Source organism: Gopherus flavomarginatus, chromosome 3 (genome assembly GCF_025201925.1).
Source record: "Gopherus flavomarginatus isolate rGopFla2 chromosome 3, rGopFla2.mat.asm, whole genome shotgun sequence".
NCBI lineage: Eukaryota > Metazoa > Chordata > Testudines > Testudinidae > Gopherus > Gopherus flavomarginatus.
Window position 1 is genome coordinate 22,873,706 of NC_066619.1, and position 25,267 is coordinate 22,898,972.

A 25,267-nucleotide genomic window follows, 5' to 3' on the forward strand; every position below is an offset into this window, starting at 1 on the left:
CTGAAGTGTTGGTGCAGTGTATGGAAAATTTGAATCTGGTTTCAGGTTCAGATTTCAGATGGCCCCTAAATTTTGGGATTATTAACATCCAAGTTTCTGATCTCTGTTTAGAAAGGCTAGGGGAAGGGGAGAAGTGGGGAGTATCTAGTGAAGTCCCACAGATTTCAATCTGAAATAGAACTATGTGTTCAGATAAGACTTTGATGGTGGGTGCTAACATAAGTTAGGTAGTGAGAGAGTGAAACCAAGACAGCTGTTTGGGAAATGATTTCATTTCCTGTGGAAAATTAAATGGGAAAATATTATCGAAAACTGAAATGCCCTACTTTGTTTTTGGCAACCCCAAACTGAATATTTGTGGGGGTGGGAAGAGAGATGTGGGGGAGAGGTTTATACTGAGAAAGTGGGATTTCAACAAAAAACCTGTGGGGACATTTTTTTATTAAAAATTCACCAAAAAACCGCAATGAAACATTTTTAACCAGCTCTGTATACCAGTATTGTTCACTATAGTAAGGTATGCCCTAAAGGATGAAGTAAATTAAACTTTCATTAAATGTATGAATGACACAACGATAATAACTTGAGGGAGAGTGAGATGAGATTTAATGTAAGGAAGTACAATTTAATACTTTAAAGGACTGTTAATATTTATTCTCATAACTTCTGTGAAGAAAAAAAGACTTGGGGCTAATAGTGCATAATAAACAGAATATGAACTCAGTGTAATACTGCTGCCAAAAGATTAACAGAGTTCTGGGAGTTAAATACAGAGCTATGGGTCAGGAGGTTATAACATCACTTTGTACTGTAAATACAGCAATAGCCCCCATATTCCAAGGAAATACATAAAAAGCTGGAAAGAGCTAGAAGAGCAGCTACAATACTAATGATAACGAGACTAGAAAATGGGCATTATCTTCCTAACTTAGTTTGTACAGCTTAGAATACTGAAGTTTTAGGGAGAACTTGGCTACCTCCTTTGTCCTGCCAATGTTCCCAGGCTTCACCTTAGTTCATTTCTCCGACAAGCACCTCTCTGCTTTCTCTCATGTCACAACTTATGTATGGAAGAAATTTTTGTATAGATTCTGAACCAAAGAGATATGACACAAGAAACTACAACTTCCAGAAAGGATCACTGCAGCTCAGTCGCTCAAAGACTGTAGTGCATCATGGAATATGGAGACCGGACAGGGAAAAGAGCTCCCAGGGGATAAAGTGGGCAGGAGGGATAAAGAACTACAACTCCCATGAGGCAGCATGTTGTATCAAGTGAAAACAGAGATTCTGAAATGACACCCATGGCACTGAAGAAGTAAAGGCAATAGGAGAGATTCTGAAACAAAATGGGAACTGTCAAAACATTTCATTTTGATTGTTTCAACATTCTTGAATTGAATTTTTTCTGAACATTCACCTTTTCATCCTCAATTGGGATGAAAACAAATCCTGTTTTATGATCAGCTCTAATTGTAAAGGGCAGGGGGATACCTCTTCACTATATATTTATACCACATTTGGCACAATGGGGCTCTGATCCCTAGCTAAGGTCTCTAAACTGATTATAATTTAAATGATAAATATAATTAATAAACAAAATAAAAGAATGATTCACATTCAAAAGTAAAGGAAGATGTGCTGGACTAAAGTTATCAAGGATACGAGTTAGCCCAGACAACAGAAAACACATTTGTCTCCACAGCTGATTGCACAGTGAAACACTTAATGTAGCAATATAATTGTAGCACATTCATGAGGAGTGTTCATCACTCCTCATGAATGTGAGGTCAATTTTGGTCAAAGCCGTGTAGGATTCTTCAGCTGGATGATTTGGCAGGCAGTGGTGGCTCTAGGTACCAGCAAAGCAAGCACCTGCTTTGGGCAGCCCATTTGCAGGGGTGGCAGGGATCCAGCATGGGAGCTGAGCACCAACAGGGGGCTCTGGAGCTGTAGTTCCTTGGTTAGCTTCCTGCCTACAGAGCCAGCCCTAGAGCAGGGAAAGAACTACATTTCCCAGCATTCCTTTGGTCACTACCAACAGGAATGGAAGGAGGGGCCCCTCATGCGGCAGCGTCCTGTAAGTGGAGAGTTGCACTGGGAATGGTAGGGAGACCATATTTTAACATTCAAAAAACAGGACACTCCAGAGGGAGGGAAGCCCCACTCTGCCACCATCCACTCCCTCCGACTGCCCCCCACAGAATCCCCAATGCATCCAATACCCAGCCCCCTACTCCCTGTCCCTTGATCACCCCCTCCTGGGACCCCTGCCCCTAATTCCCCCCCGGGACCCCAGCCCCTATCTAAGCACCGCTGGTCCTTGTCCCCTGATTGCCCCCTCCTGGTACCCCTTCCCCTAACTGCCCCAGGACCCCACCCTCTGTCTAAGCCTCCCTTCTCCTTGTCCCCAACTGCCCCCCAACTCCCCCCTTGGATCCCACCCCTACCTGTCCCCTGATAAACCCCTCAGACTCCCATGCCTATCCAACCACTGCCTGTCCCCTGACTGCCCCCCCAACCCCTGACCCATTGAACCCCCCCTTCTCCCTGTCCCTTGACTGCCCCCCCGAACCTCCTACCTCTTCTCCAATCCCCCAGCCCACTTACCGTGCCACTCAAACCAGCGTGTCTGGCTCCACGCAGCTCTAGACACCCTGCTGCCTACATGCTGCTGTGCTCCCTTGCAGAGCCCACAGCCCCTCCCCACCCTGCCACACCCCCGCCACACCCAGCACCTGGCTTCCAGATTTGAACACCTCAAAATTCAGGAGTGCTCAAGCTCCGTTTGGGCAGCTGTTACTTCATTTCTCCCAAATCAAATATACTGATCCACTGTAACTTGCTGTAGAAAAAGTAGGATAAAATTGAGCAAGAAATGCTTCCCAGTGGTTATTAGGACTGGAATTGCTATTTTCAACAGCCATTGTCGTTTGTTTGTTTGTTTGTTTGTTTGTTTGTTTGTTTGTTTGTTTGTTTAAAAGGAAGACAGTGATACTGCATTGGCAAATTCCCCATAGAAAGAAAGCGTGGAACAAAAGAATAATAAAGGCACCTCAACTTTTCCTCATTTATGGAGGACAGTCTTATAATATGCATCCAGATATCCTCCAATCACACAAGCTGAAAATTTTTCCACTTTACTGCAGCTCTGTAACCATATGGGAACCAATCCTGTCTGTGTTTTGTGCACACCCAAAATTCCTGCTGAATGACCCGCCGTGGGAGCTAGTTACCAGTGACCCAGGGCTGTGGCGGAAGGAGGGTGCAGGTGGGGGGGAAAGAGCCCAGGGCTGGGGCGGCAGGAGGTGTGTGTGGGAGGCATTGGTGGTGGGGGGAAGAGGGAGCCCAGGGCTGGGGCGGCAGGGAACTGGTGGGGGGGGGAGGGAGAAGCCCAGCACTGGAGCGGCAGGGGGTCTGGGTGTGGGAGGGGGAGAGCCGAGAGCTGGAGAAGCAGGGGCGTGCAGGGGCAGAGCCTAGGGCTGGGACGGGAGGGCAGCCAAAAATTTTTTTGCTTGCAGTGGCAAAAACCCTAGAGCCAGCCCTGTTAGCAGGGTCCTTCCAGTCAACCTTATCAGCTATGCATCCTAGTGCCAAGTTTTTAAAAGTACGTGTAAAAATCTGCCCCCCTAACAGATATTTGTCCAGGTAGCATAATCACCACACGAGCCACAACAATTACACATGACTGCACCATTTTGTTCATTGGTTCCTGAGCTCCAGGCTAATAGCACATCAAGTTTCTATCCCCAGGGCCGACACTTCCATTTAGGCGACCTAGGCAATCACCTAGGATGCCAGGATTATTGGGGGGAGCGGTTCTGGTGGACCTGCCGCAGGCGTTCCTGCGGAGGGTCCGCTGGTCCCGTGGCAGGCCTGCGGCAGCTCCACTGGAGCCGCGGGACCAGCGGACTCTCCGCAGGAACGCCTGCGGCAGGTCCACCAGAGCCGCGGGAGCAGCATGCGGGGCGGCGAAATGGCCGTGCGCCTAGGGCACCAAAAACACTGGCGTCGGTCCTGCATGTACCTGTACTATCCTTGACTTCAATGGGACTACTAATGTGCTTAAAGTTAAGTTGGGGCTTAAGTGCTTTTCTGGATCATGGCTGTTAAGGTATCTGCTAGACTCCTTAATTCTCTCCTTCACTGCATCTTTCTTCTTGCAATGTGGTTGAAATTGTTTCATCTATTAGAATATTGGCCAGTCCCAGAGGATCTTCAAGCTTTGGAGAGCTTGCAGGACCTCTGTGCCAGGTAGGAAGGAAGTTCCTTTAGCTCTCTCATAATCCCTGCAGTGAAGACATGGCCTATAGCCACACAGATATGACACTGTAGTATAAATGCAGCCTACAGCCATGGAAGGGTTTTTTTCCATTGCTATCAGAACACCATCTCCCTGAGTGATGGTAGCTCGATTGAGGGAAGCATTCTTTCATTGACCTAGCGGCTGCAACACTGGGGGTTAGATCGACATAGTGTGATGCAGTAGGGACTGTCTGTGTGGGGAATGGGAGAGCAGGGGAGGACTTTAGGGGATGGACGATGCCAGGGCTGTAACCTGAGCTAGGTAAGGGAGGGGAAAGGTCAACACCTTTGCCCGGGAAGGGGATAAAGGAAGGGAGTGGCAGGAGGGACGCAGTTTGAGTTTGGGCTGGGGGCTGTGTGGGCGGAATTCAGGGGATCCTAGCTAGGATCCAAGCACCCGGAAAGCCCAGAAGGACTCGGTGGAGGGGTCCTGACTGTGCCTGCAAGCCCTGCTGTAACCTGTGTTCCTGTTGTCCAATAAACCTTCTGTTTTACTGGCTGGCTGAGAGTCACTGTGGGTCCCAGGAAGAGGGGTGCAGGGCCGGACTCCCCACACTCCGTGACAACTGGTGGCAGAGGTGGGATATACTGCACCCCGTGGACGACGCTTCCTGTAGTAAGTGACTGGGGAGCAGTAAAACGAAGGGGTGATTAACCCCTGGGAGTGTGTGCCCAGTGAGAAGGACTTTGCAGTAACAGGGTCCCCCGGGGGATTGCAGCGAGCGGTCCCAGGGGCGGAGGAGTCTGCAGCTCGACCCTGGCAGAGAGGTGGTGACCTCACGAAGGGCTGGTGCACTAGGGGTCCCCCTGGAAACGGTGGGGAGCGGCGAGCACCCCGGCCTGTGAGTGGCCAGCAGGAAGATGTATGCCAAGCGGCGCAAGTGCGACCTGCTGGAGCTATGCAAGCAGAGGGGGCTGCGCCCGGGGAGACGCACCAAGGACCAGCTGATTGCCCAGCTGGAGCAGGGAGACCGCATGAATGAACGGAGCCCTGTCTCTGAGGGAAGCAGCCGAGCAGATGCAGCGCAGGCACCAGTGTCTGTCCCCGCTGGGAGTGGTCAGCCGGCAGACGAGGGCTTCCCGAGACCCCCCCTTCCTAGGCGTAGAGGAAGGGCGGGGAGGAGCCCAGTGTATACCGAGGGCACCGTGACACCCCCGGCCAGCAGGGGAGCCTCACGGCGAAGCTCACCCCCCAGCAGGGGATCCTCCCGGCAACGCTCGGCATCCGTGGAGTTGAGGCGGCTGGAATATGAAAGGGAGCTGAGACGGGAAGAGCTCGAGTTAAAGAGGCGAGAGCTGGAGGAGAAGGCGAAACAGCGTGAACATGAGGAGAACCAGCGTAAACATGAGGAGAACCAGCGCCAGCGTGAGTGGGAGGAGAAGGAGAAACAGCGTAAACATGAGCTGGACCTGGCCCGGCTGAGGAGCAGTGAGGCCCCGGCTGCGGTGAGTGAGGGGGGACCCAAGCCTACAAAGAGCTTTAATAAGCACTTGCTGCCCCGGCGTAAGGAGGGGGAGGACATAGATACCTTCCTGACGGCTTTTGAGAATGCCTGCGAGCTGCACAGGGTTGACCCTGCAGACAGGATCGCAGTTCTCACCCCCTTACTGGACTCCACAGCCGTGGAGGTGTACAGCCGACTGAAAGGGGCGGAGGCAGGGGACTACGAACTGTTCAAACAGGCCCTGCTCCGCGAGTTTGGGCTGACTCCTGAGATGTACCGGAAAAAGTTCCGGAGCCAGCGTAAAACCCGTGAGGTCACATACCTACAACTGGTCAACTGGGCGCAGGGGTATGCCCGCAAGTGGACAGCTGGGGCCCAAACTAAAGAGGACCTGCTTGACCTATTCATACTGGAGCACCTGTACAAGCAGTGCCCATCCGACCTGAGGCTGTGGTTGATGGACCAGAAGCCGGAGAACCCGCAGCACGCAGGCCAGCTGGCCGACCAATTTGTGGACAGTCGGGCAGGGGATGGCAGGGAGGAGTCTCGAAGGAGCAGGCCTGCCTCAACGCAGAGAGAGAGTCATCATGGGACCTCCCAAAGGGGGCCTATGGAGAACCCCCTCAAAAGGGGAACATCCAGCGGCAGGTCCCTCCGGCCCACTCAAGGGGACCCACGAGACATGGGCTGCTATCGCTGTGGCCAACGAGGTCACATACGGGCCCAGTGCCCTAAGCTCAGGAACAGACCAAGCAGACCCAACCCGCAGAGGGTGGACTGGGTAAAAACCCAATCGGAGGAGGGGCTACATTCCCAGGAAAGGGGGGCTGGCAACATACCACCTGTGGATGCTCCCGGTTCCGGGTTTTTGGTTTACCGGGTGGGCGCGGGGCTGCCCCTCCGGAAAGAGTGCATTGTTTCCCTGGAAGTGGATGGGAGGAAGGTCACTGGGTACTGGGACACGGGCGCAGAGGTGACGCTGGCCCGGCCCGAGGTGGTGGCCTCAGATCAGATGGTGCCCGACACCTACCTGACCCTGATGAGCGTGGGCGGGACCCCATTCAAGGTACCCGTGGCAAGGGTACACCTGAAATGGGGGGCCAAGGAGGGCCCCAAGGATGTGGGGGTACACCAATATTTGCCCACTGACGTGTTAATGGGAGGGGACCTTGAGGACTGGCCTAGTAACACCCAGAGTGCCCTGGTCGTGACTCGTAGTCAGAGTCGGCAAATGGCACTGCTCCCCGACAACGGGGAAGGTACTCGACCTGAGGTGCAGGACCCTAACTCAGGGAGCGAGGAACGCCCAGGGGCACAGTGCTGAGAGGCTGCGGCCTCAGACCCAGCCAGCAAGAGAGAGCCGGTCCCCATTCCTGTCCCAGCTGCTGAGTTCCAGGCCGAGTTGCAGAAAGATCCCTCCTTGCGGAAGCGCAGGGACCGGGCTGACCTTAGTGCGGTACAGACCATGAGGAGAGGTTGCAAGGAGAGGTTCCTGTGGGAGAAGGGGTTCCTGTACCGAGAATGGGCTCCTCCAGGGGAAGTAGAGTCATGGGGGATCAGGAGGCAGCTGGTGGTTCCCCAGAAGTTCCGTCACAAGCTGTTGTACCTGGCCCATGACATCCCTCTCGCAGGGCACCAGGGAATCCGGCGCACCAGGCAGAGGCTGCTACAGAACTTTTACTGGCCTGGGGTCTTTACCCATGTCCGACAGTACTGTCAATCCTGTGACCCCTGCCAGAGGGTGGGGAAGGCCCAGGACAAGGGGAAAGCGGCTTTGAGGCCTTTACCCATCATAGAAGAACCTTTCCAGAAGGTGGCCATGGACATAGTGGGACCCCTCAGCAAGACGACCCGGTCAGGGAAGAAATACATCCTGGTGGTGGTGGATTTTGCCACTCGCTACCCCGAGGCGGTGGCCTTGTCCTCTATCGAAGCAGACACAGTGGCAGATGCGCTGCTGACAATTTTCAGCCGGGTGGGGTTCCCCAAGGAGGTCTTAACGGACCAGGGGTCCAACTTCATGTCGGCCCTGCTCCGGTCCTTATGGCAGAAATGTGGGGTCCAGCACAACTGGGCCTCAGCGTATCACCCGCAGTCCAACGGGCTGGTAGAAAGGTTCAACAGGACGCTGAAGATGATGCTAAAAACATTTATGAACCAGCATCCACAAGATTGGGACAAGTACTTGCCTCACCTGCTGTTTGCGTACAGGGAGGTACCCCAGGAATCTACCGGGTTTTCACCTTTCGAACTGTTGTATGGAAGGCGGGTGAGGGGGCCCCTAGACCTGATGAGGGACGAATGGGAGGGGAAGGCCACTCCCGAGGGAGAGTCAGTGGTGGAGTATGTCCTGACCTTCCGGGAAAGACTGGCCGAGCTCATGGGCCTGGCCAGGGAGAATCTGGCCCGAGCCCAGAGGAGGCAGAAGGTCTGGTATGACCGCACAGCACGAGCCCGTGCTTTCGCCACCGGGGATCAGGTGATGGTTCTTATCCCCGTGAGGAGAAACAAACTCCAGGCCGCCTGGGAAGGGCCCTTCAAGGTTATCAAGCAACTGAATGAGGTAAACTATGTGGTGGAGCTGTCAAACCGGGCACATCACCGTCGGGTGTACCATGTGAACATGATGAAACCATACTATGACAGGGGGAATGTGGTGTTGGCCGTGTGTGGACATTGGGAGGGGCAGGGAGATGACCCCTTAGTGGATCTATTCCCTGGGACAAAAGCTGGTTCCCCCCTGGAGGCGATTCCCCTCTCTGAGCAACTGACCCCGGGCCAGCACGCTGAGATCAGAGGGGTGCTGCATCTGTACCGACAGCTGTTTTCCAACCAGCCTGGACGCACTAATTTGACTGTCCACCGGGTGGAGACCGGGTCACATGCCCCTATAAGATGCTCCCCTTTTCGGGTCACTGGTAAAACTGCCCAGGCTCTTGAAAGAGAGGTCAGGGACATGCTGGCTTTGGGGGTGATCCAGCCGTCTTCCAGCCCTTGGGCCTCGCCAGTGGTGCTAGTCCCCAAGAAGGATGGGTCAATCCGGTTCTGTGTGGACTATCGAAAGCTCAGTGCCATCACCGTATCTGATGCCTACCCTATGCCCAGGCCTGACGAGCTCCTAGACAAGCTAGGAGGTGCTCGGTACCTCACCACTATGGATCTTACCAAAGGCTACTGGCAAGTGCCGCTGGACGCAGATGCCAGGCTGAAATCGGCCTTTATCACCGCTCTGGGGCTCTATGAGTTTCTGACCCTGCCCTTCGGCCTCAAGGGAGCGCCGGCCACCTTCCAGCGCCTGGTGGATCAGCTACTGAGGGGGATGGAGAGTTTTGCCGTGGCGTATATTGACGACATCTGCGTCTTCAGCCAGACCTGGGAGGACCACATGTCCCAGGTTAAACAAGTCCTAGACCGACTCCGAAAGGCTGGGTTAACAGTAAAGGCTGAGAAGTGCAAGGTGGGGATGGCTGAAGTATCTTACCTGGGCCATCGGGTGGGGAGCGGCTGCCTGAAGCCGGAACCAGCCAAGGTGGAGGCGATCAGAGACTGGCCTGCTCCCCAAACCAAAAAGCAGGTCCAGGCCTTTATTGGGATGGCGGGGTACTATCGAAGGTTTGTGCCCCACTTTAGTGCCATAGCTGGCCCCATCACTGAACTGTGCAAAAAGGGGAAGCCAGACAAGGTGATCTGGACTGAGCAGTGCCAGGAGGCTTTCCGGGCGCTGAAGGAGGCTCTGGTTAGTGGCCCAGTTCTGGCAAACCCAGATTTTGACAAACCCTTTATGGTGTTCACTGATGCCTCAGACACGGGACTGGGGGCAGTGTTAATGCAGGAGGATGAAAAGGGGGAGAGACACCCCATCGTGTACCTGAGTAAGAAGCTGCTACCCCGGGAACAAAGCTACACGGCCATCGAGAAGGAATGCCTGGCCATGGTGTGGGCCCTTAAGAAACTAGAGCCATATCTCTTTGGGCGACACTTCACCGTGTACACCGACCACTCTCCCCTGACCTGGCTAAACCAGATGAAAGGAGCCAATGCCAAGCTCCTGAGGTGGAGCCTGCTCCTTCAGGACTATGACATGGACGTGGTCCATGTGAAGGGAAGTGCCAACCTGACAGCGGATGCGTTGTCCCGGAGAGGGGGCCCTGAACTTCCCCAGGTCACTGGGCAGAGTGACCCCGCTCAGTTCAGTCTCGAAGGGGGGAGAGATGTGATGCAGTAGGGACTGTCTGTGTGGGGAATGGGAGAGCAGGGGAGGACTTTAGGGGATGGACGATGCCAGGGCTGTAACCTGAGCTAGGTAAGGGAGGGGAAAGGGCAACACCTTTGCCCGGGAAGGGGATAAAGGAAGGGAGTGGCAGGAAGGAAGCAGTTTGAGTTTGGGCTGGGGGCTGTGTGGGCGGAATTCAGGGGATCCTAGCTAGGATCCAAGCACCCGGAAAGCCCAGAAGGACTCGGTGGAGGGGTCCTGACTGTGCCTGCAAGCCCTGCTGTAACCTGTGTTCCTGTTGTCCAATAAACCTTCTGTTTTACTGGCTGGCTGAGAGTCACTGTGGGTCCCAGGAAGAGGGGTGCAGGGCCGGACGCCCCACACTCCGTGACACACAGTCACAGTGCTTGATGGTGTGAATTTTGCACAACCCCTGAGTGCTGTAGCTATGACAATCTAAATTTTAAGCATGGTCCAGGCCAGAGACTTGTGAGCCATACTGTTAAATCCCAGATATGGTAAATACATAAAATACTAAGAAATAAAATAAAAAATAATAATAAAAAAGTTGGCCCAAGCCATATCCCTGAGTCTTATGTGGACTTTTTGAGTTTTCTGTTTTACAGTGAGCAGGTCAGTCAAAACTGATTTTCTGGAAAATATTCATGCCTGTTTTCTTTGTCTCTTATTTGCATGAATTTTTGTGTAATCCAGTCAAGCTGTTTTTTGTATTTTTAGGCATTATTTTTATTGTTCCTGCAACAATTTCTGTAGCCATTTTCAAATTTCACATACTGTTGTGAGGTACCTTTTAACTACAACTGTCCTTTGATGAATCTAGCCACACGCAAAAACATAAATATGTGTTATGCACAAGCTTATCTCTGTACCCACACAAGCTTATCAGTTTCCCAGCCCTCCCCCTTCTTCCTATTATTTGTAAACCCCACTTGTGTCTTGTCTGATATTTGAACTGGAAACTCTTCAGGGCACAGGGTGTCTTTTATTCTGTCTGTGCAGTGCCTCGCCTATTGGGGCCCCAATCCTCATTGGGTCTCTAGGAACTATTGTAATAATAATCAGTAATTAATCATTTCATACTCAACTTAGAAATGCACACAGGCACCCCAATTGTAAAGATATGCAGAAAAACACTGTCAGTGCACTCCGACCTTCACATCACATGCTCTGAGGGGTACAAAACACAGAGCTGAGTAGAAAGAAGTAAAAAACAGTAGAACTAAACTGAATTTTGGATTCAAATTAAGTTTAAAAAGGAATTTGGATTCAAATGAAGTTTGCCAGTTTTGGATTTAAAGAAACACTTGTGATTTTTTAAAAATAGTTATCTAGCTGTGCAAGTTGTATTACTTTGTCCATTCAGGGCATGCAGTTCAGTCATATCCGAAATTCAGAAAGGTGAAATTCAGGCAAGAGAAAACCAGAACAAGAGCGCATACAAGATTCATAATATTTTAACCAAAATTAAATTCTGCCTCCTGTGTTCACCACTACTTCAGAGGTCTAAAACCACAGCAGCCATCATATACCTGGCTAGGTACACACACACACACAGAGCAAATATAGGTGAATGGCACAGAACGCAAGAGCCACAGCCATACGCACACAGCCCACTCACCCAGAAAAACGAACACAACACAAATGGCAATGAAAAGAGAGTGAAACAGGAGAGACAGAAACAAATACAAAGGTGTGTGGGGGGGGGGGCAGACAGAACACAGCAAACATCTGGTCAGCTGATGCTATAGACCCTTGCTACCTCTGAAAGGGCCTCGATAAGTGTAAAGTCACTCACACAATATAGCCACGCACGTGCAGCCATAGAGATACTGTCAGACTCCCCTGCAGCAGTGCAAGTGCGTGGGGCGAGGGAAGGGAAACCGCCCCATGAAGGATGCACTAAAAGGGTACCGCATAGAACCAGCTGCGAGCCAGTGACACATCGGGCCATGGGGTGGGCAGGAGCATGGCTGTGCCTAAATGAGGCTGGCGTGAGGACGCGTGCACGGTACAATGCCAGGGGGCCATCAATCAGCGGGCGCCTGTCCCGGTGTGAACAGCCCGGTGGTTATCAGCGACAGGAACTGGGTCAATAAAGCCCACTCCGGCCCCTGCCTTGATAAGAACGTGCTGGCGGGGGCGCAGCCAAGGGCTTATCAAGTCTCACAACCCACAAGGGAAACAAAGCTCCCCGGCTCAATGAGTGTGCGAGGAGGGGGCTAGCGGTGGCTTTGTACGACCTGGGAATTGCAGGGGTGCAAGGGCTTGTCGAGCCAGGGAACGGGAAACCTCAATAATATGCAGTCTGGTGGGGAGTGAGGGGGGGGGCTCAGGAAATCTCAGTCCCCAGCAACTCGCTCCCGAGCCCCGGAGTTACTTTGGGAGCAGGGCTGGAAAGCAAACCACAGCGCCCGGCCCCCGGCTGCCCAAAAGTAGGAGTAGGGGGCGAACGGGTTAATACGCTCCAGAGGCGGGGCTATGGGGGGTGGGGCGCTGAAGTGTTTGATTCAGCGGAGCCCCGTAGCACCCAGATAGTCCCCAGAAGCAGCGATATTGCGCCGGGGAGCCGGGGGTTGATGCTGGGGAAACCACACTCACACCTCCTGGTCTCCAAAGTCGGGGATACTGGGGGATTCAGGTGTTTGATACAAGGGAACCCCAGTAACACGCCTGCTCCCCAGAGGAGGGGATGGGGGGGCTGAGATGTTTGATACAGTAGCATCGCCCTGCTCCCCAGAGGCGGGGATATTGAGGGCTGGGGTGTTTGATACAAAAGAACCTCAGTAACACGCCTGCTCCCCAGAGGCGGGGATATTGGGGGATTAGGCTGTTTGATAAGGGGGGGCCCAGTAACACCCTCCCGGGGCGGGGACATTGGGGCTGGGGTTTTTGATACAGTAACACTCAGCTGTTCCCCAGAAGCTGGGATATTGAGGGCTTGGAGTGTTTGATACAGGGGAACCCCAATAACATCCCTTGCTTCCCAGAGGCGGGGATATTGGGGGGGGGCTGAGGTGTTTGATTCAGTAACTCCCAGCTGTTCCCCAGAGGCGGGGATATTGGGGGCTGGGGTGTTTGATGCAGGGGAACCTCAGTAACATCCCTTACTTCCCAGAGGCGGGGATATTGGGGGGGCTGAGGTGTTTGATGCAGTAACTCCCAGCTGTTCCCCAGAGGCGGGGATATTGGAGGCTGGGGTGTTTGATGCAGTAACTCCCAGCTGTTCCCCAGAGGCGGGGATATTGGGGGCTGGGGTGTTTGATACAGTTGCGCTCCGTGCTCCCCAGAGGCGGGTTTGCAGGGGTGGAGCTGGGGGGCGGATAACTGGGAGACACTAGCGCTCTGTAACTCGCTCCCCAGAGACGATCACGCCGAAGCTGGGGGTCGGGGATGGTTGAATCATGGTCCATTTGGAAGGAGAATCCCGAGTCCTGATCCCGCCAGCAGGGAGGGGGCAGGGGAGGGCTCGCAAAGGATGCACCGCCCATCCAGCCGGCCAGCGCTGTGTGGCTCTGGCTGGCTGAGCGCTCCGCAGCCCCTGTGCTCCCAGAGCCACCTCTGGGGGAGGCGCCAGGTGCCTGAACTCCGCTGTCACCTCGTCCCGCTTCCTTATAAATGTGGGTCAGCGCTGGCGGCGGCAGCAGAGGCGGCAGCAGCACCTGGCCCCGCAGATCCCGAGCAGCGGGTTCCCTCCCTCCACGCCCGGAGCCGGACGCGCAGCAGCAGCAGCAGCAGGGAACCCTCCCGCCTGGGCAGCGCCGCGCACCATGGGGGGCTGCGAATTCCTCCTCCTCTGGAAGCCCCGCTCCCTCCTCTCGCTGGGCCTCTTCGCCCTGGTCCTGCTCGAGGTGCACTGGGGCGCCGCGGCTCCCTTGCAGGCCAACGGCGGAGCCTCCCCTCTGGCCAAGATCTACCCCAGGGGCAGCCACTGGGCGGTGGGTAAGTGTCCGCGCAGCGCAGGGAGCCCGGCGCAGCCCCGGGCCCCGCTGTAGTATTGATTGGAGGCGGGCGCGCTTCGTGGTCCTACTAGAAACTTTGCCCGTAACGCCCGTCCACTAGCCCGCCCTAGCACGTGTGTGTCTGTCTGTCCAGGGAGCGATCGATAGCTCCAGTTCAGGGCCTCGGCGTACTTATCGCGTCCGCCCAGACTTCACTAGCCCGTGGGTTTGTTTTTTGTTTGACACAGGCTGTCCCAGCGCAGGGAAGATTTACTTTGTATTCAAAAAGAGCCGTTTGGGGTAGGGCGTCGATTCTCCTCCGGCTCAGGAAAGCAGGAGATCTGGCGAGACAGATGCACTTTTACATGAATCGAGGGGTTCAAGGGTTCATAAATTATAATACATGCAAAGATGGGCGCTGTTTGAGGCTGGGAATCCCTGTTGGCAAAGTGGCTCTTTTTAGCCCCGGAGCCGTGTCACAGCAATACCGTACAACCAGAATTTTGTAAGAAAAGGAGCGTTTGCCCTGGGCGCATGCAGTGGCTGAGCTCGAGAACAAACCAGCGACAGCCACGCAAAGAGAAGATCGAGGCTACCTTTAAAACCCCGTGATTCATTTCAGATGTTACCTGCGGTCCATGGCAGGGCTCCCACAGGCTCTAACCTCTACTGATCTGTACCGATCAGTATTTGTTCATGGGATGCCCCGGAGAGCAGCTCTGCACAGCCGTAAAACAAGCCTGTCAAAGCATAGGGAGAGTAAAGCTCAGCGGCTGATCTCCGCCATTCTCTCCTGGAGCCAGGTGTGGGGCACGGGCCATCTTTGTAGTCTGTGTTTGTCCAGCACCAAGCGCAAACGGGTCCTGTGGGCCATGACTCGGGCTTCTAGGCACTAGGGTAATAACAATAAATCTACAACTCACTTTAATCAGAGCAGTGAGGTGGGGCGGAGGTGCAAGAGAGGAGGTGTCTTCCATCAGAATAGTTGCAGGAGGGGGTTGTGACATCCATCGGAGCTGCCTGTGGGACTGGGAACCGGGGGAAGGTGTAATTAAAAACGAGTCAAATACATTCCTAGGCGAATGGACCCATCCTTCTTACTACAAAGAGCAGGTGGGTAGGGTGATATTTTTATTGGACCAACTCCTCTGGTGAGATAGAAAAGCTTTGGGGCTAAACAGAGCTCTTCTTCAAGGCACGCGAGCTGGCTTCAGTCCCTGATTTCCATGGCCAGCACGTGCCTTTTGTGTTACTGTCACTGGAGGAGGCTGTAGGTTCATGTGGAAGCTGATAATGTCTGTCTAGCTAGTCAGTAGCCTCCCAAAGTCGCCTGGTTTCTCTTAGCTCCTCTAGCGCGGGTGTTGTTTCCATTTTGTAGCATTGGTTTGTGGCTACTCCCCAGAGGCAGGGATATTGCGGGCTGGGGTGTGATGCAGGGGCAGACTTGTTTCCTTTCGTCTGCTTCCCCCATCAAAAGCCTCAGAGCTCTGTCTCGTTTCTATCAGCCATGGCATGAGAGGTGGAAATGGAATTAAATACAGCTCCAGTGACCGCAGATTAATAATATGTCTTTGCAAAAGTGAACGGGAATTCAAATATCAGAGGGGTAGTCCTGTTAGTCTGGGTCTGTAAAAGCAGCAAAGAATCCTGTGGGACCTTATAGACTAACAGACGTTTTGGAGCATGAGCTTTCGTGGGTGACATGACATGCATCTGAGGAAGTGGGTATTCACCCACGAAAGCTCATGCTCCAAAACGTCTGTTAGTCTATAAGGTGCCACAGGATTCTTTGCTGCTTTTAGGGAATTCAAAGCTTGCACTGCGCGCTGATAGTGTCCGGGGGAAGAAGGGCGCTGCAGTGGGGAGTAAGACAGGAGAGCTTGACACTTCGGAAGAATTAATCATTGTAACACATCTCGCTCCTTCTCAGTTCAAAATGTATATTGGAGAGTGAGAGCCAACCGAGGGGCAGTGAGCCCCCTCTGATACTGATTATAGTTATTTCCTGAAAGCTGTGCCCTGACTTTCGCTCCACTTGTTACAGAGGTCACTGGCAAGTTCTTGTCCCCAGCGTTTCTCTTTGGCAGTGTAGACTTGCCCTCAGTTTGTGGATCACGACCACTTTGAATTTCACTTTCATAAAAACAAAACCTGGAATACTGAAGCCGATCAGTAGCTTTTTGCCATAAAATTTGCTGTTAAAAGTGGTGGGAAGAGGCACATTCTGGGAAAAGCCACATTGTGATGCCGAACTGGCACCTTGGGTGGAAAGGAATTAAAACTCTCAACCTCTCCACCTGCTCACACGCACTCCTGCTCTCAGCTGCCTCTTTACCCCTGCCCAGGGCCGTCCTTAGGATTTATGAGGCCCTACGCAGTATTATTAAACTGGTGCCCCTATGCCGGATGGCAGCCCAAGCTCACAGCCTGGTGCGGGAGGGGGAGGAGGGACTTGACAGCAAAGGATAATGAGATGCCCAGCCTGCCTCATGGTGGCGGAGAGTCACAGTTCCCCGCAGAGACTTCCATGCACTCTCCCTCATGCAGAATGGACATGAAGAAAGTACCTAATTAAAAGCACTAAAATTTGGGAATAAAAAATGTCAGTCACAGGTTTTTTGATATGCCCTGAAGTTTGTCAGAGATTTATTTGCAAAGACTTCATAGTAAGGGTGAGTCAGCTGTCCTGCTGAATACAACATTACATATAATGGAATACATGATGCAGCTCTTCTCTGTTTTACATTTTCTTCATCAGTATTTCTAAGTTGAATTTACATTTTAAATGTACTCAAATCTTAAGCCAGCATTCCAGATTACTACATATTTAACTCACTGAAACAAAGACATTCTTTTAAATTAATCAGAGAGATTTAGTGTGTTCATAACAATGTTCATTGCTTTTAGAAAAAGGGAACAGTAATTTACTTTGTGTGATCTCCATAACAAGAGACATGGTTAAGAAATTTCACCAACTTTAAAAAAATGTTTCCAAAGATTTTAGGTATAACAAGGATTTTGTCTTACTAAGGTACTGATTTTGCTGGAGAGTTCTTTTAAAACTAGTTTGTCGATAGTTAGAAGTAAAGAAAGGGAACTCTTTGTCCAGCTATCTGGAAGGGAAGGACTGTTGTCCCTTTAAGGGCTCTCTTCAGTGGGGAGTGGAGGGAGAGGTGGTGAAGGGATGGACAGAAAGGACAGGAAGACTTGGAAGCACTTTTTTTTTAACTATAGTAATTAAAATGTGTATTTTAGATAAGGGAGGTCTTTTGAAGGATTTATTTAAAAAACTATGTGTGAAGATCCACACATTTAAGGCTAAAGATGATTGTGCATCTAAAACTCTATGCAAGCATTTTTTAGAAATGTGATTTTATAATCTTCACCAGCTCACTAATGAAATATTTTTAAAGCAAATTTTAAACTAAGGTCCTGTAGACTGACATGTTCTGTGTAAATATTACATTCATGCACAACTGTTTTTGTCAGTAAAGTCAGAAACTGACAGTATAAAAATTTATTTGGGCATAAGCTTTCGTGGACATCTGATGAAATGGGTTCTAGTCCACAAAAGCTTATGCCCAAATAATTTGTTAGTCTTTGAGGTGACACAAGGACTCGTCCTTGTTTTTGCTGATACAGACTAACAGGACTACCACTCTGAAACCTGTCAGTATATACCTTGGGGTTGGCAAATGCCTGTTAAATGGCTTTATTACCCCTTGAATGTCTCTTTAACAGTTTCAATGTTGTGCTAATAGGTCTGGCAGGCTGGAGGTTTTTTCACTTTTAACTACTAGATTCCCTCCCAAGGAAGACTCACCAGGCTAGAGCAGCCATCTGTGGGAGCCTGCAGGAAGGGTCAAAACAGGGATAGGAAAACAAGAGGGTGGACACTAAGACCCACTGGTGCCCCAAATTTTCAGGTGCCCTACGCAGCTGCCTATGTTGCCTATGCCTAAGGACGGCCCTGCCCCTGCCAGTATGCCTTGTTATATCTATTCTCTTCTCATCAGCCTATCCCCCACCCATTTAATATAATGAGCATAGGGATTTTTGTGTGTGACTTCTTGTGAGTTCAATCCTTGAGGGGGCCATTTGGGAAACTGGGGTAAAAATCTGGGGATTGGTCCTGCTTTGAGCAGGGGGTTGGACTAGATGACCTCCTGAGGTCATTTGCAACCCTAATATTCTATGATTCTAATTGGTGCGACATCATCCAAAAGGCTCCACTGGCCAATCAGAATGTGGCTTTGGGCAGCCACACTCACACTCTAATTAATTTTTGGTTAATGTCCGGATATTCTGATTATTTTTATAGGACATTTAATGGGGAAAAAGAGCACCGGAGATTTTCCCTATGTTTATGAAGAAGAAAACAAGATCCCATTTTCAGCATTACCTGAAAATGTCAAGCAGCTGGGAGAGTACCTGCAATGGGAAGAAACGTTGAAGAATTTGCTAAGGCTGTTAGAAGGGAATGAAAACAGAAGCACTCAGATCCTAAGGGAAGAGCTTCCCTGGTATACCAAGAACACTTGGGAGACAGATGATGACAGCAGCTTTAAAGATGTAAGTTTAAAACAAGAAGGTACTGTAAATCTAATTTTTTTAAAAAACAAATTAGCTCCTAACTCTGGGATTGTTGACAGAGGTGGTCAAACAATTTGTAATGAATAACTAATTCAGTGAATTTATCCCTTATTTCTGTTCGCAAATTGTCACTGAATAGAGTATACCTTTTATGGATGTATTTATTTAGAACAGCTCAGCAAATATTTTGTAAATTTCAGTATATGGCTTGGGTGCAAACTAGTTGATGTGAATATTTTTTCAAGTATTGTGATTTATTTGTATTATAAAAGTGCCCCAGTCATTGCCAAACAAACACACAACTAGATATAGTCCCTGCACTGAAGAGGTCACAATGCAATCTGAAAACTCCTCAAACAATAAGAGGGAACCACCAGGGAGGAAGATTAAGGGTGATGATAATAAGATCACATAATGGTTAGGTAGGTGAGCTATGTTCAGACTCAGTAGTTTTGTATTTTTAAAACCACAAACAAACAAACAAAGAAGATATCCCAACTACTGCCCAGTCTGCCTCTCTTTAGTTAGCTGATTTATTTGAATTGTCAGTATTTCCCTTTCTAAATTTGAGCTACATGAATGGCCATCTGTATCACTTGATATTATTTCTGTCCTTTGGTGTTATGACCTAACCTTGATAAACTGCTGCCACTCAAAACAAATTTCAGTTTATCAGAAAATGGGAATTTGGGACTAAATTCAGAAAGGGATTTAGGCACCTAACTGCCATTTTAGGCACCTAGATCCCAGGATCTCCACTGAGAATTACAAAAAACCCCATTCAGCAACTGCCAAACATGCAGGTGCCTAAACTCACTGAGTAAAAGTTCCCTGGGTGCCTATGTTTCTGCCTCTGTGCAGGTACAGGGCTGCCTCACTCTAGGTATCTGGCCTCCTGAGCCACAATGAGATGCACCTGGATGCCCAAGTTGCCTGTTAGACCCAAGCCAGTAGGCATATTCTGAGGCCACTTACCAGATTAGGTCCTGCATGTGAGTTCACCCAGAACAGCTGCAGGGAGGGAGGAGGACCTCCTTTGTAACTTTTAGCCCAGTGATTAGGGTACTCATCTGGGATGTGGGAGATGCCCAGTTCAAGTCTCCCTTCCACCTAAGCGAGACAAGGGATTTGAACAGGAATCTACCACCTATTTGGTGAAGCTCTAACCATTGGGAATAGGGACAGTCTGATACGGGGAACTCTCTCTGTCTCTCCTGTTGAAGCTGTGTATAAATAATGAAAGAGCTGTTAGAATAGGGGGACTGGATCTCCCACATGCTAGGTAAGTGCTGTAACCACCAAGCTAGGGAGTTATTCTCGTGCTTGTGCTCTTTTTCATCCCCCCTCCCCCAACCTGGCCCCACTAACGACTCTATTAAATCCAAAGTGGAACAGCTTCAGCAGGAGAGACTGGGGGCTCCCCTACCCATCAGAATATCTGATAGCTCAGTGGTTAGGGCATGCATGAAAGGAGATTTTGCTTTGCATTTTTCAATGGTCCTGCACAAAGAGCTTCTATTTTTGTCATAAGCAGTCTGCTTAGGCCCTGAGCCAATGCTTCCTGGAGTCATTGGAAGTTTTCCCAATGACTCCACTAAGTGATAGGGCAGGTCCTTAAAGTCAGATGATACCCTTTTCTGAGCTTTTTCTCTTACAGACACAGAGACCCTGGGAATCTTGTGTGCTTCACATTCCTTGAGCATTTATGATATTATTTAAATAATAATCGTTAGCTGCCTAAATAATAAACCGAGGCTAATGTAATATACTGGTGTACTGGTCTGATAGCCAATGAGACTTGGAGCATAAAAGCTGTAATTATCATAGAGCTACAGGGTCCTTTTGAGTGCAGATTTTACCTCTGTAGCATCTCTGAAATACGATACAGTCTTAGTTACCCACACTTTGTCTAGTCACTCCCTTCATTTTAATGTGGCACTGTGGAACATCTTTATGAAGGTACATAGATACCCCAATGAGGAATGTGTTGTGAATGGCTAGATGTAAGATGGTCAGATAGGGTTGACTTATTATTATAATAATGTTGTTGCCGCTGACTCCAATGGGTGCAGGATGGGGCCTGTAAGTTGCATGAAATAAATCCCAACTCTTGCTGTATTTGAATTTTCAGTGGAAGCCATGTGTAATCAGTCATGGTAGATTGTATCTGCTGCTGAGGTCAGATACTGGAGCCAAGCAATGAAATGTAAAAGTTCCAAAGAAAATGGCATTGCAGACTATGCATGCAGGCTGAGAGAACATATATTAATTATTCTGGGACCACTGCATGGTCAATCTATTACAAGGCTGTAAATAACGGTAGATTGCGTATGTGCTTGTGGAGATGTTAGCATCGCAAGGGGTCCATCTAAGTATGCATCACCATAGACTTCCACCTACTGAATGTACATAGTGGGGGGAAGAATCTTACCCGTAACTCTTCATACTAATGTATGAACCTAAAATGTAACATGCAACACACTTTGTATGTTTTGTGCTGGGAATAGAAAACTTCAGAATATAAGGCCGTGTTGCTAGATGTACTTTTGTCAGGGATGTTTCCAAGTGGAATTTACTTAATGCCACTTTATAAGAAGGAAGCCTATTATTATATTTATTTCCACTAGTGCCCACAATGTGTGAGGCATTTTCCAAACATAAAAACTATAATCTCTGTCCTGAAAAACTTACCATCCAAAAGACAGACACAGGGTGGGAGAAGGGTTATGACATACAAATAAGTGACGAGGTCAAATGAAGATAGGCTCCCTCTTGAGTGGGTACCAAGTACTTGTAACTCAGTGACGTTTTCTATATGTCATATGATAATTTCTACAGAACTTTATTGGTTTCATCCCATTAAACTCTATACATTTATTCCATAAGGAAAGTACAGGAGGAGATCCTGTTGAGATTGTACATAGGTTAATTTGTGTAGTGTGGCAACAAGTTTACAGGATTATTAAAGACATGATGCCATAATGTACACACAGTCAGTGCTGTAATTTCATTGTTTCATGTATATATATAAATGTTACATTTTAAAAATCCAAATTAAAAGTATCTAGAGTTTAAAGACAAGCAGCAGAAGGTCCCTCTGGTTTCACATCTGGCTTGTATATAAGAATCAGGTCCCTACTGCTTTACTTATTTAGTCTCATTTTTCTATCTGTGTAGCTGAAATCTCCCACTGCTACTATGGTGTTCTAAGCACAATTCTTCTCTATTCCTATTGTTGCCTCCTCATATTTTCCCTGTCTGATCAGGGAGTCTACAATGCTTGTTCATTTTTATTATCGTGAATGTCATGTCCTAACAATTCAGCCTCAGCCTTGCTCATTGTTCCCCCAACGTTTTGATTTTTGTTTTACTGTCAAATTCTTCTGCCTCAGTTAATTTAACAACCCGCAAATCAACACTAGCCCTGCCACCCCTCCGACACAGAGTAAATTAAAACTAATTTGGAACAGCTGTAGAAATCTAAAGCAGCTGCTTTGCTTGCTGTTCTAAGGTTTGCTCTTGCAAGTTGTTGCAAGTGCAATCCAAAGTGAATTATAAAATGTTTCTATGAACTCACTTTCCAACATTAATTTGATGTTAAAAAAATGGGACTATGAAGAAAACAACTTGGAATAACTCTTTCTTGGTCCATGGTTGTCTTTTAACAAGCTAACATTGGGGGTAAGTATTAGGAATGTATTTGTTGTATGGAATAGATACAGAGAACAGTTATACATTTGGTTTATTGAATCAGGATGTGACTTTTGACAAGCCTGTTATGTAAATATTTATTTCTCTTTATTAGATGATGGATTATCTGCTTCAAGTTATGAATAGGAAAGAAAGCACTCCAAGCTGAAGTGAAGATCTTCCAACCTTGAAGGAATAGAATAGTATCCTTAAGAGACTGTATTTCATAAACACTCAGTTGTAACAGATAACCAACAAGATTACTTTTGTGTAAAATACCTAAACACTTGTATTCTTGTATGTTCCAACATTGACTAAACTCTTCTCCTTTTTTCCCCTCCAAGCTGCATTTTCTTGTTTGAACTGCTTTGCTGTAAATACTTGTCCAGGATGGGTCTTCCAGTTATCTGACTTCTCTGTCTAATCAGTTCATCTTTAGGTTAAAACTACATGACATTTCAACATTCACAATAAATAATAAGAAGGCCAAGTTTCTGTTTTTATCTGAGTTACAAAATGTTGACTGTGTCACATATAGTAACGAAAAAACAACGGGGAGATTCATCACAGGTTCAGCAAGATCCTCAGCTGTATAAATTGCCATAGCTTCACAGGATCCCATGGAGCTACCCTGATTTACACTAGTCAGGACCTGTCCATCTGTTCCATTGACCCTAAGGGGTGTATTTTCAGTGAGCCAAGACCCAAACTGCCTTACATATGTAAACGAGGGAATGGTCCCACTATTGGGGGGAACTTACCTGGCTTATATACTACCCCAGTGAAATGGGCTAGTGAAAGAATCTGAGTACTCGCTCCCACTTCCTTTACCCAGAGGCCTGTCTGACCTCGAGGGCTCCCCTTCCACTCTCCTGTGTGGCAGAGTCCTCATAATCCCAACAAGGCTGGGCCCAGGATTCCTCAGGGGCTTGATCCCCAACCTTGTCGTAATCACTTAGGGCAGGGGCTAGGGTGTCCCAACTCTGGGGTGCTTTCTCTGCACTGGATACTTCCCAATTCACTGATCACTACATACAGTTCCAAGCACATACAATTTATTAAAAAGCAATCAATTAAAAAAAATTAAAGAAAAAATGGGAAAGGTGAGAGGAAAACCCATCATCCCACGCTGTGGCATGGGGACATCACCACCACCATTTTTGAAATGTAAGGCAAGTTCAGTCTGTTTGTCACAAGTCCCAGGCCTCCTTCTCAGGCCCTGGCTGTGCTACAGGGATGCTACTGGTCAAACACTTTCTCTGGTGGTGGCCACATGCTTTCAGGTGCTAGTGGCAGGACCCTTCTTCCCAGCATCAGCCCCCACCAAATTGAGGTTACATTCCCCCTCCAAGTCTGGCCGCAAGGCTTCTTGGCTGGGGGCATCTCCCTGTGCTGGCCCCACTGCCCAGGGTCCCCCCTGGCTCTGCCCAGGTGCTCACTGCACCCAGCTCTGGACTGCTCCAGCCCCAGCTCCACTCTATGTCAGCAGTGCTGCTGCTCTGCCTCCAGCTCCCTGGGCTGCTTCTCTGGCTTCTGTTGCTGTGACTCTGCTCCCAGCACAGACCTGCTCCCTAGCTGGCACAGAAAAGGACTTACGGGTTACAGGAGATGAGAAGCTGGATATGAGTCAACAGTGTGCCCTTGTTGCCAAGAAGGCTAATGGCATTTTGGGCTGTATAAGTAGGGGCATTGCCAGCAGATCGAGGGATGTGATCATTCTCCTCTATTCGACATTGATGAGGCCTCATCTGGAGTATTGTGTCCAGTTTTGGGCCCCACACTACAAGAAGGATGTGGAAAAATTGGAAAGAGTCCAGCGGAGGGCAACAAAAATGATTAGGGGGCTGGAGCACATGACTTATGAGGAGAGGCTGAGGGAACTGGGATTGTTTAGTCTGGAGAATAGAAGAATGAGGGGGGATTTGATAGCTGCTTTCAACTACCTGAAAGGGAGTTCCAAAGAGGATGGATCTAGACTGTTCTCAGTGGTACCTGATGACAGAACAGGGAGCAATGGTCTCAAGTTGCAGTGGGGTAGATTTAGGTTGGATATTAGGAAAAAAGTTTTCACTAGGAAGGTGGTGAAGCACTGGAATGGGTTACCTAGGGAGATGGTGGAATCTCCTTCCTCAGAGGTTTTTAAGGTCAGGCTTGACAAAGCCCTGGTTGGGATGATTTAGTTGGGAATTGGTCCTGCTTTGAGCAGGGGGTTGGGCTAGATGACCTCCTGAGGTCCCTTCCAACCCTGATATTCTATGATTTCTGCTCCCCAGCTCAGCTCAGGCTCCTGCTCTTCCTTAGCTTGGCCCTGCTCTGTCTGGCCCAGGTCCTAGGCAATTCCAGCTCACATGGAGGAAGGGACCCGCCCTGGCCTCCTGACTCCCCATTAGCATGCCTGACCTGTCAATTAGCCTTTCCCCATTATTCCTGGGGACTGTCAGTCTCAGGGTTCTGATTTCCCATTGACCCATCCTCAACCTTTTGGTACTGGGAGGTATCCAACAAAAACAAACCCCACTGAGTGTTAGTAGGGGCCAACAGTCCCCTTACACATAGATGGGTAAGGCCCAAACATAGTGAGGTATTTCTGCCACCCAGGTGTCCCAGCCAGTGAGATAAGCTCATCCAGATGGACCCTGTATCCCCCTGCACGATATATAAATGACATCTCTAGTGGGCCTTCAGAGTGGAATATGGAGGGGATGTGGGATGTCAGACACGACTAAGGGTAGGGTCAGATGGTCCACACAGAGGGCAGCTCCATAAGAACATAAGAACAGCCGTACGGGTCAGACCAAAGGTCCATCTAGCCCAGTATCTGTCTACCGACAGTGGCCAATGCCAGGTGCTCCAGAGGGAGTGAAGCTAACAGGTAATGATCAAGTGATCTCTCTCCTGCCATCCATCTCCATCCTCTGATGAACAGAGGCTAGGGACACCATTCTTTACTCTCCTGGCTAATAGCCATTTATGGACTCAGCCACCATGAATTTATCCAGTTCCCTTTTAAACATTGTTATAGTCCCAGCCTTCACAACCTCCTCAGGTAAGGAGTTCCACAA

At 49.5% G+C, this 25,267-nt stretch overlaps 1 protein-coding gene across 2 annotated transcripts; it reads left to right on the forward strand.

Annotated features, from left to right (window-relative positions):
- The first annotated feature begins 13,464 nt into the window (after window positions 1–13,464).
- On the forward strand, window positions 13,465–22,695 carry GRP (gastrin releasing peptide). Of its 2 annotated transcripts, none has more exons than XM_050944797.1 (3): window positions 13,465–13,923; window positions 18,244–18,513; window positions 22,321–22,695. In XM_050944797.1, the coding sequence occupies exons 1-3, from the start codon at window positions 13,752–13,754 to the stop codon at window positions 22,350–22,352; spliced, it is 474 nt and encodes a 157-aa protein (XP_050800754.1). In that variant the 5' UTR covers window positions 13,465–13,751; the 3' UTR covers window positions 22,353–22,695. The 2 variants fall into 2 exon arrangements, with proteins under 2 accessions (XP_050800754.1, XP_050800753.1); XM_050944796.1 differs by having other exon boundaries at window positions 13,469–13,923; window positions 18,244–18,494.
- The last annotated feature ends 2,572 nt before the right edge of the window (window positions 22,696–25,267 follow it).

Coding starts and splice junctions, on each gene's coding strand:
- GRP (XM_050944796.1), top strand. CDS start 13,752: ATGGGGGGCTGCGAATTCCTCCTCCTCTGGAAGCCCCGCTCCCTCCTC. Junction 13,924..18,243: donor GGGCAGCCACTGGGCGGTGG/GTAAGTGTCCGC, acceptor TTATTTTTATAG/GACATTTAATGGGGAAAAAG. Junction 18,495..22,320: donor ATGACAGCAGCTTTAAAGAT/GTAAGTTTAAAA, acceptor TCTCTTTATTAG/ATGATGGATTATCTGCTTCA.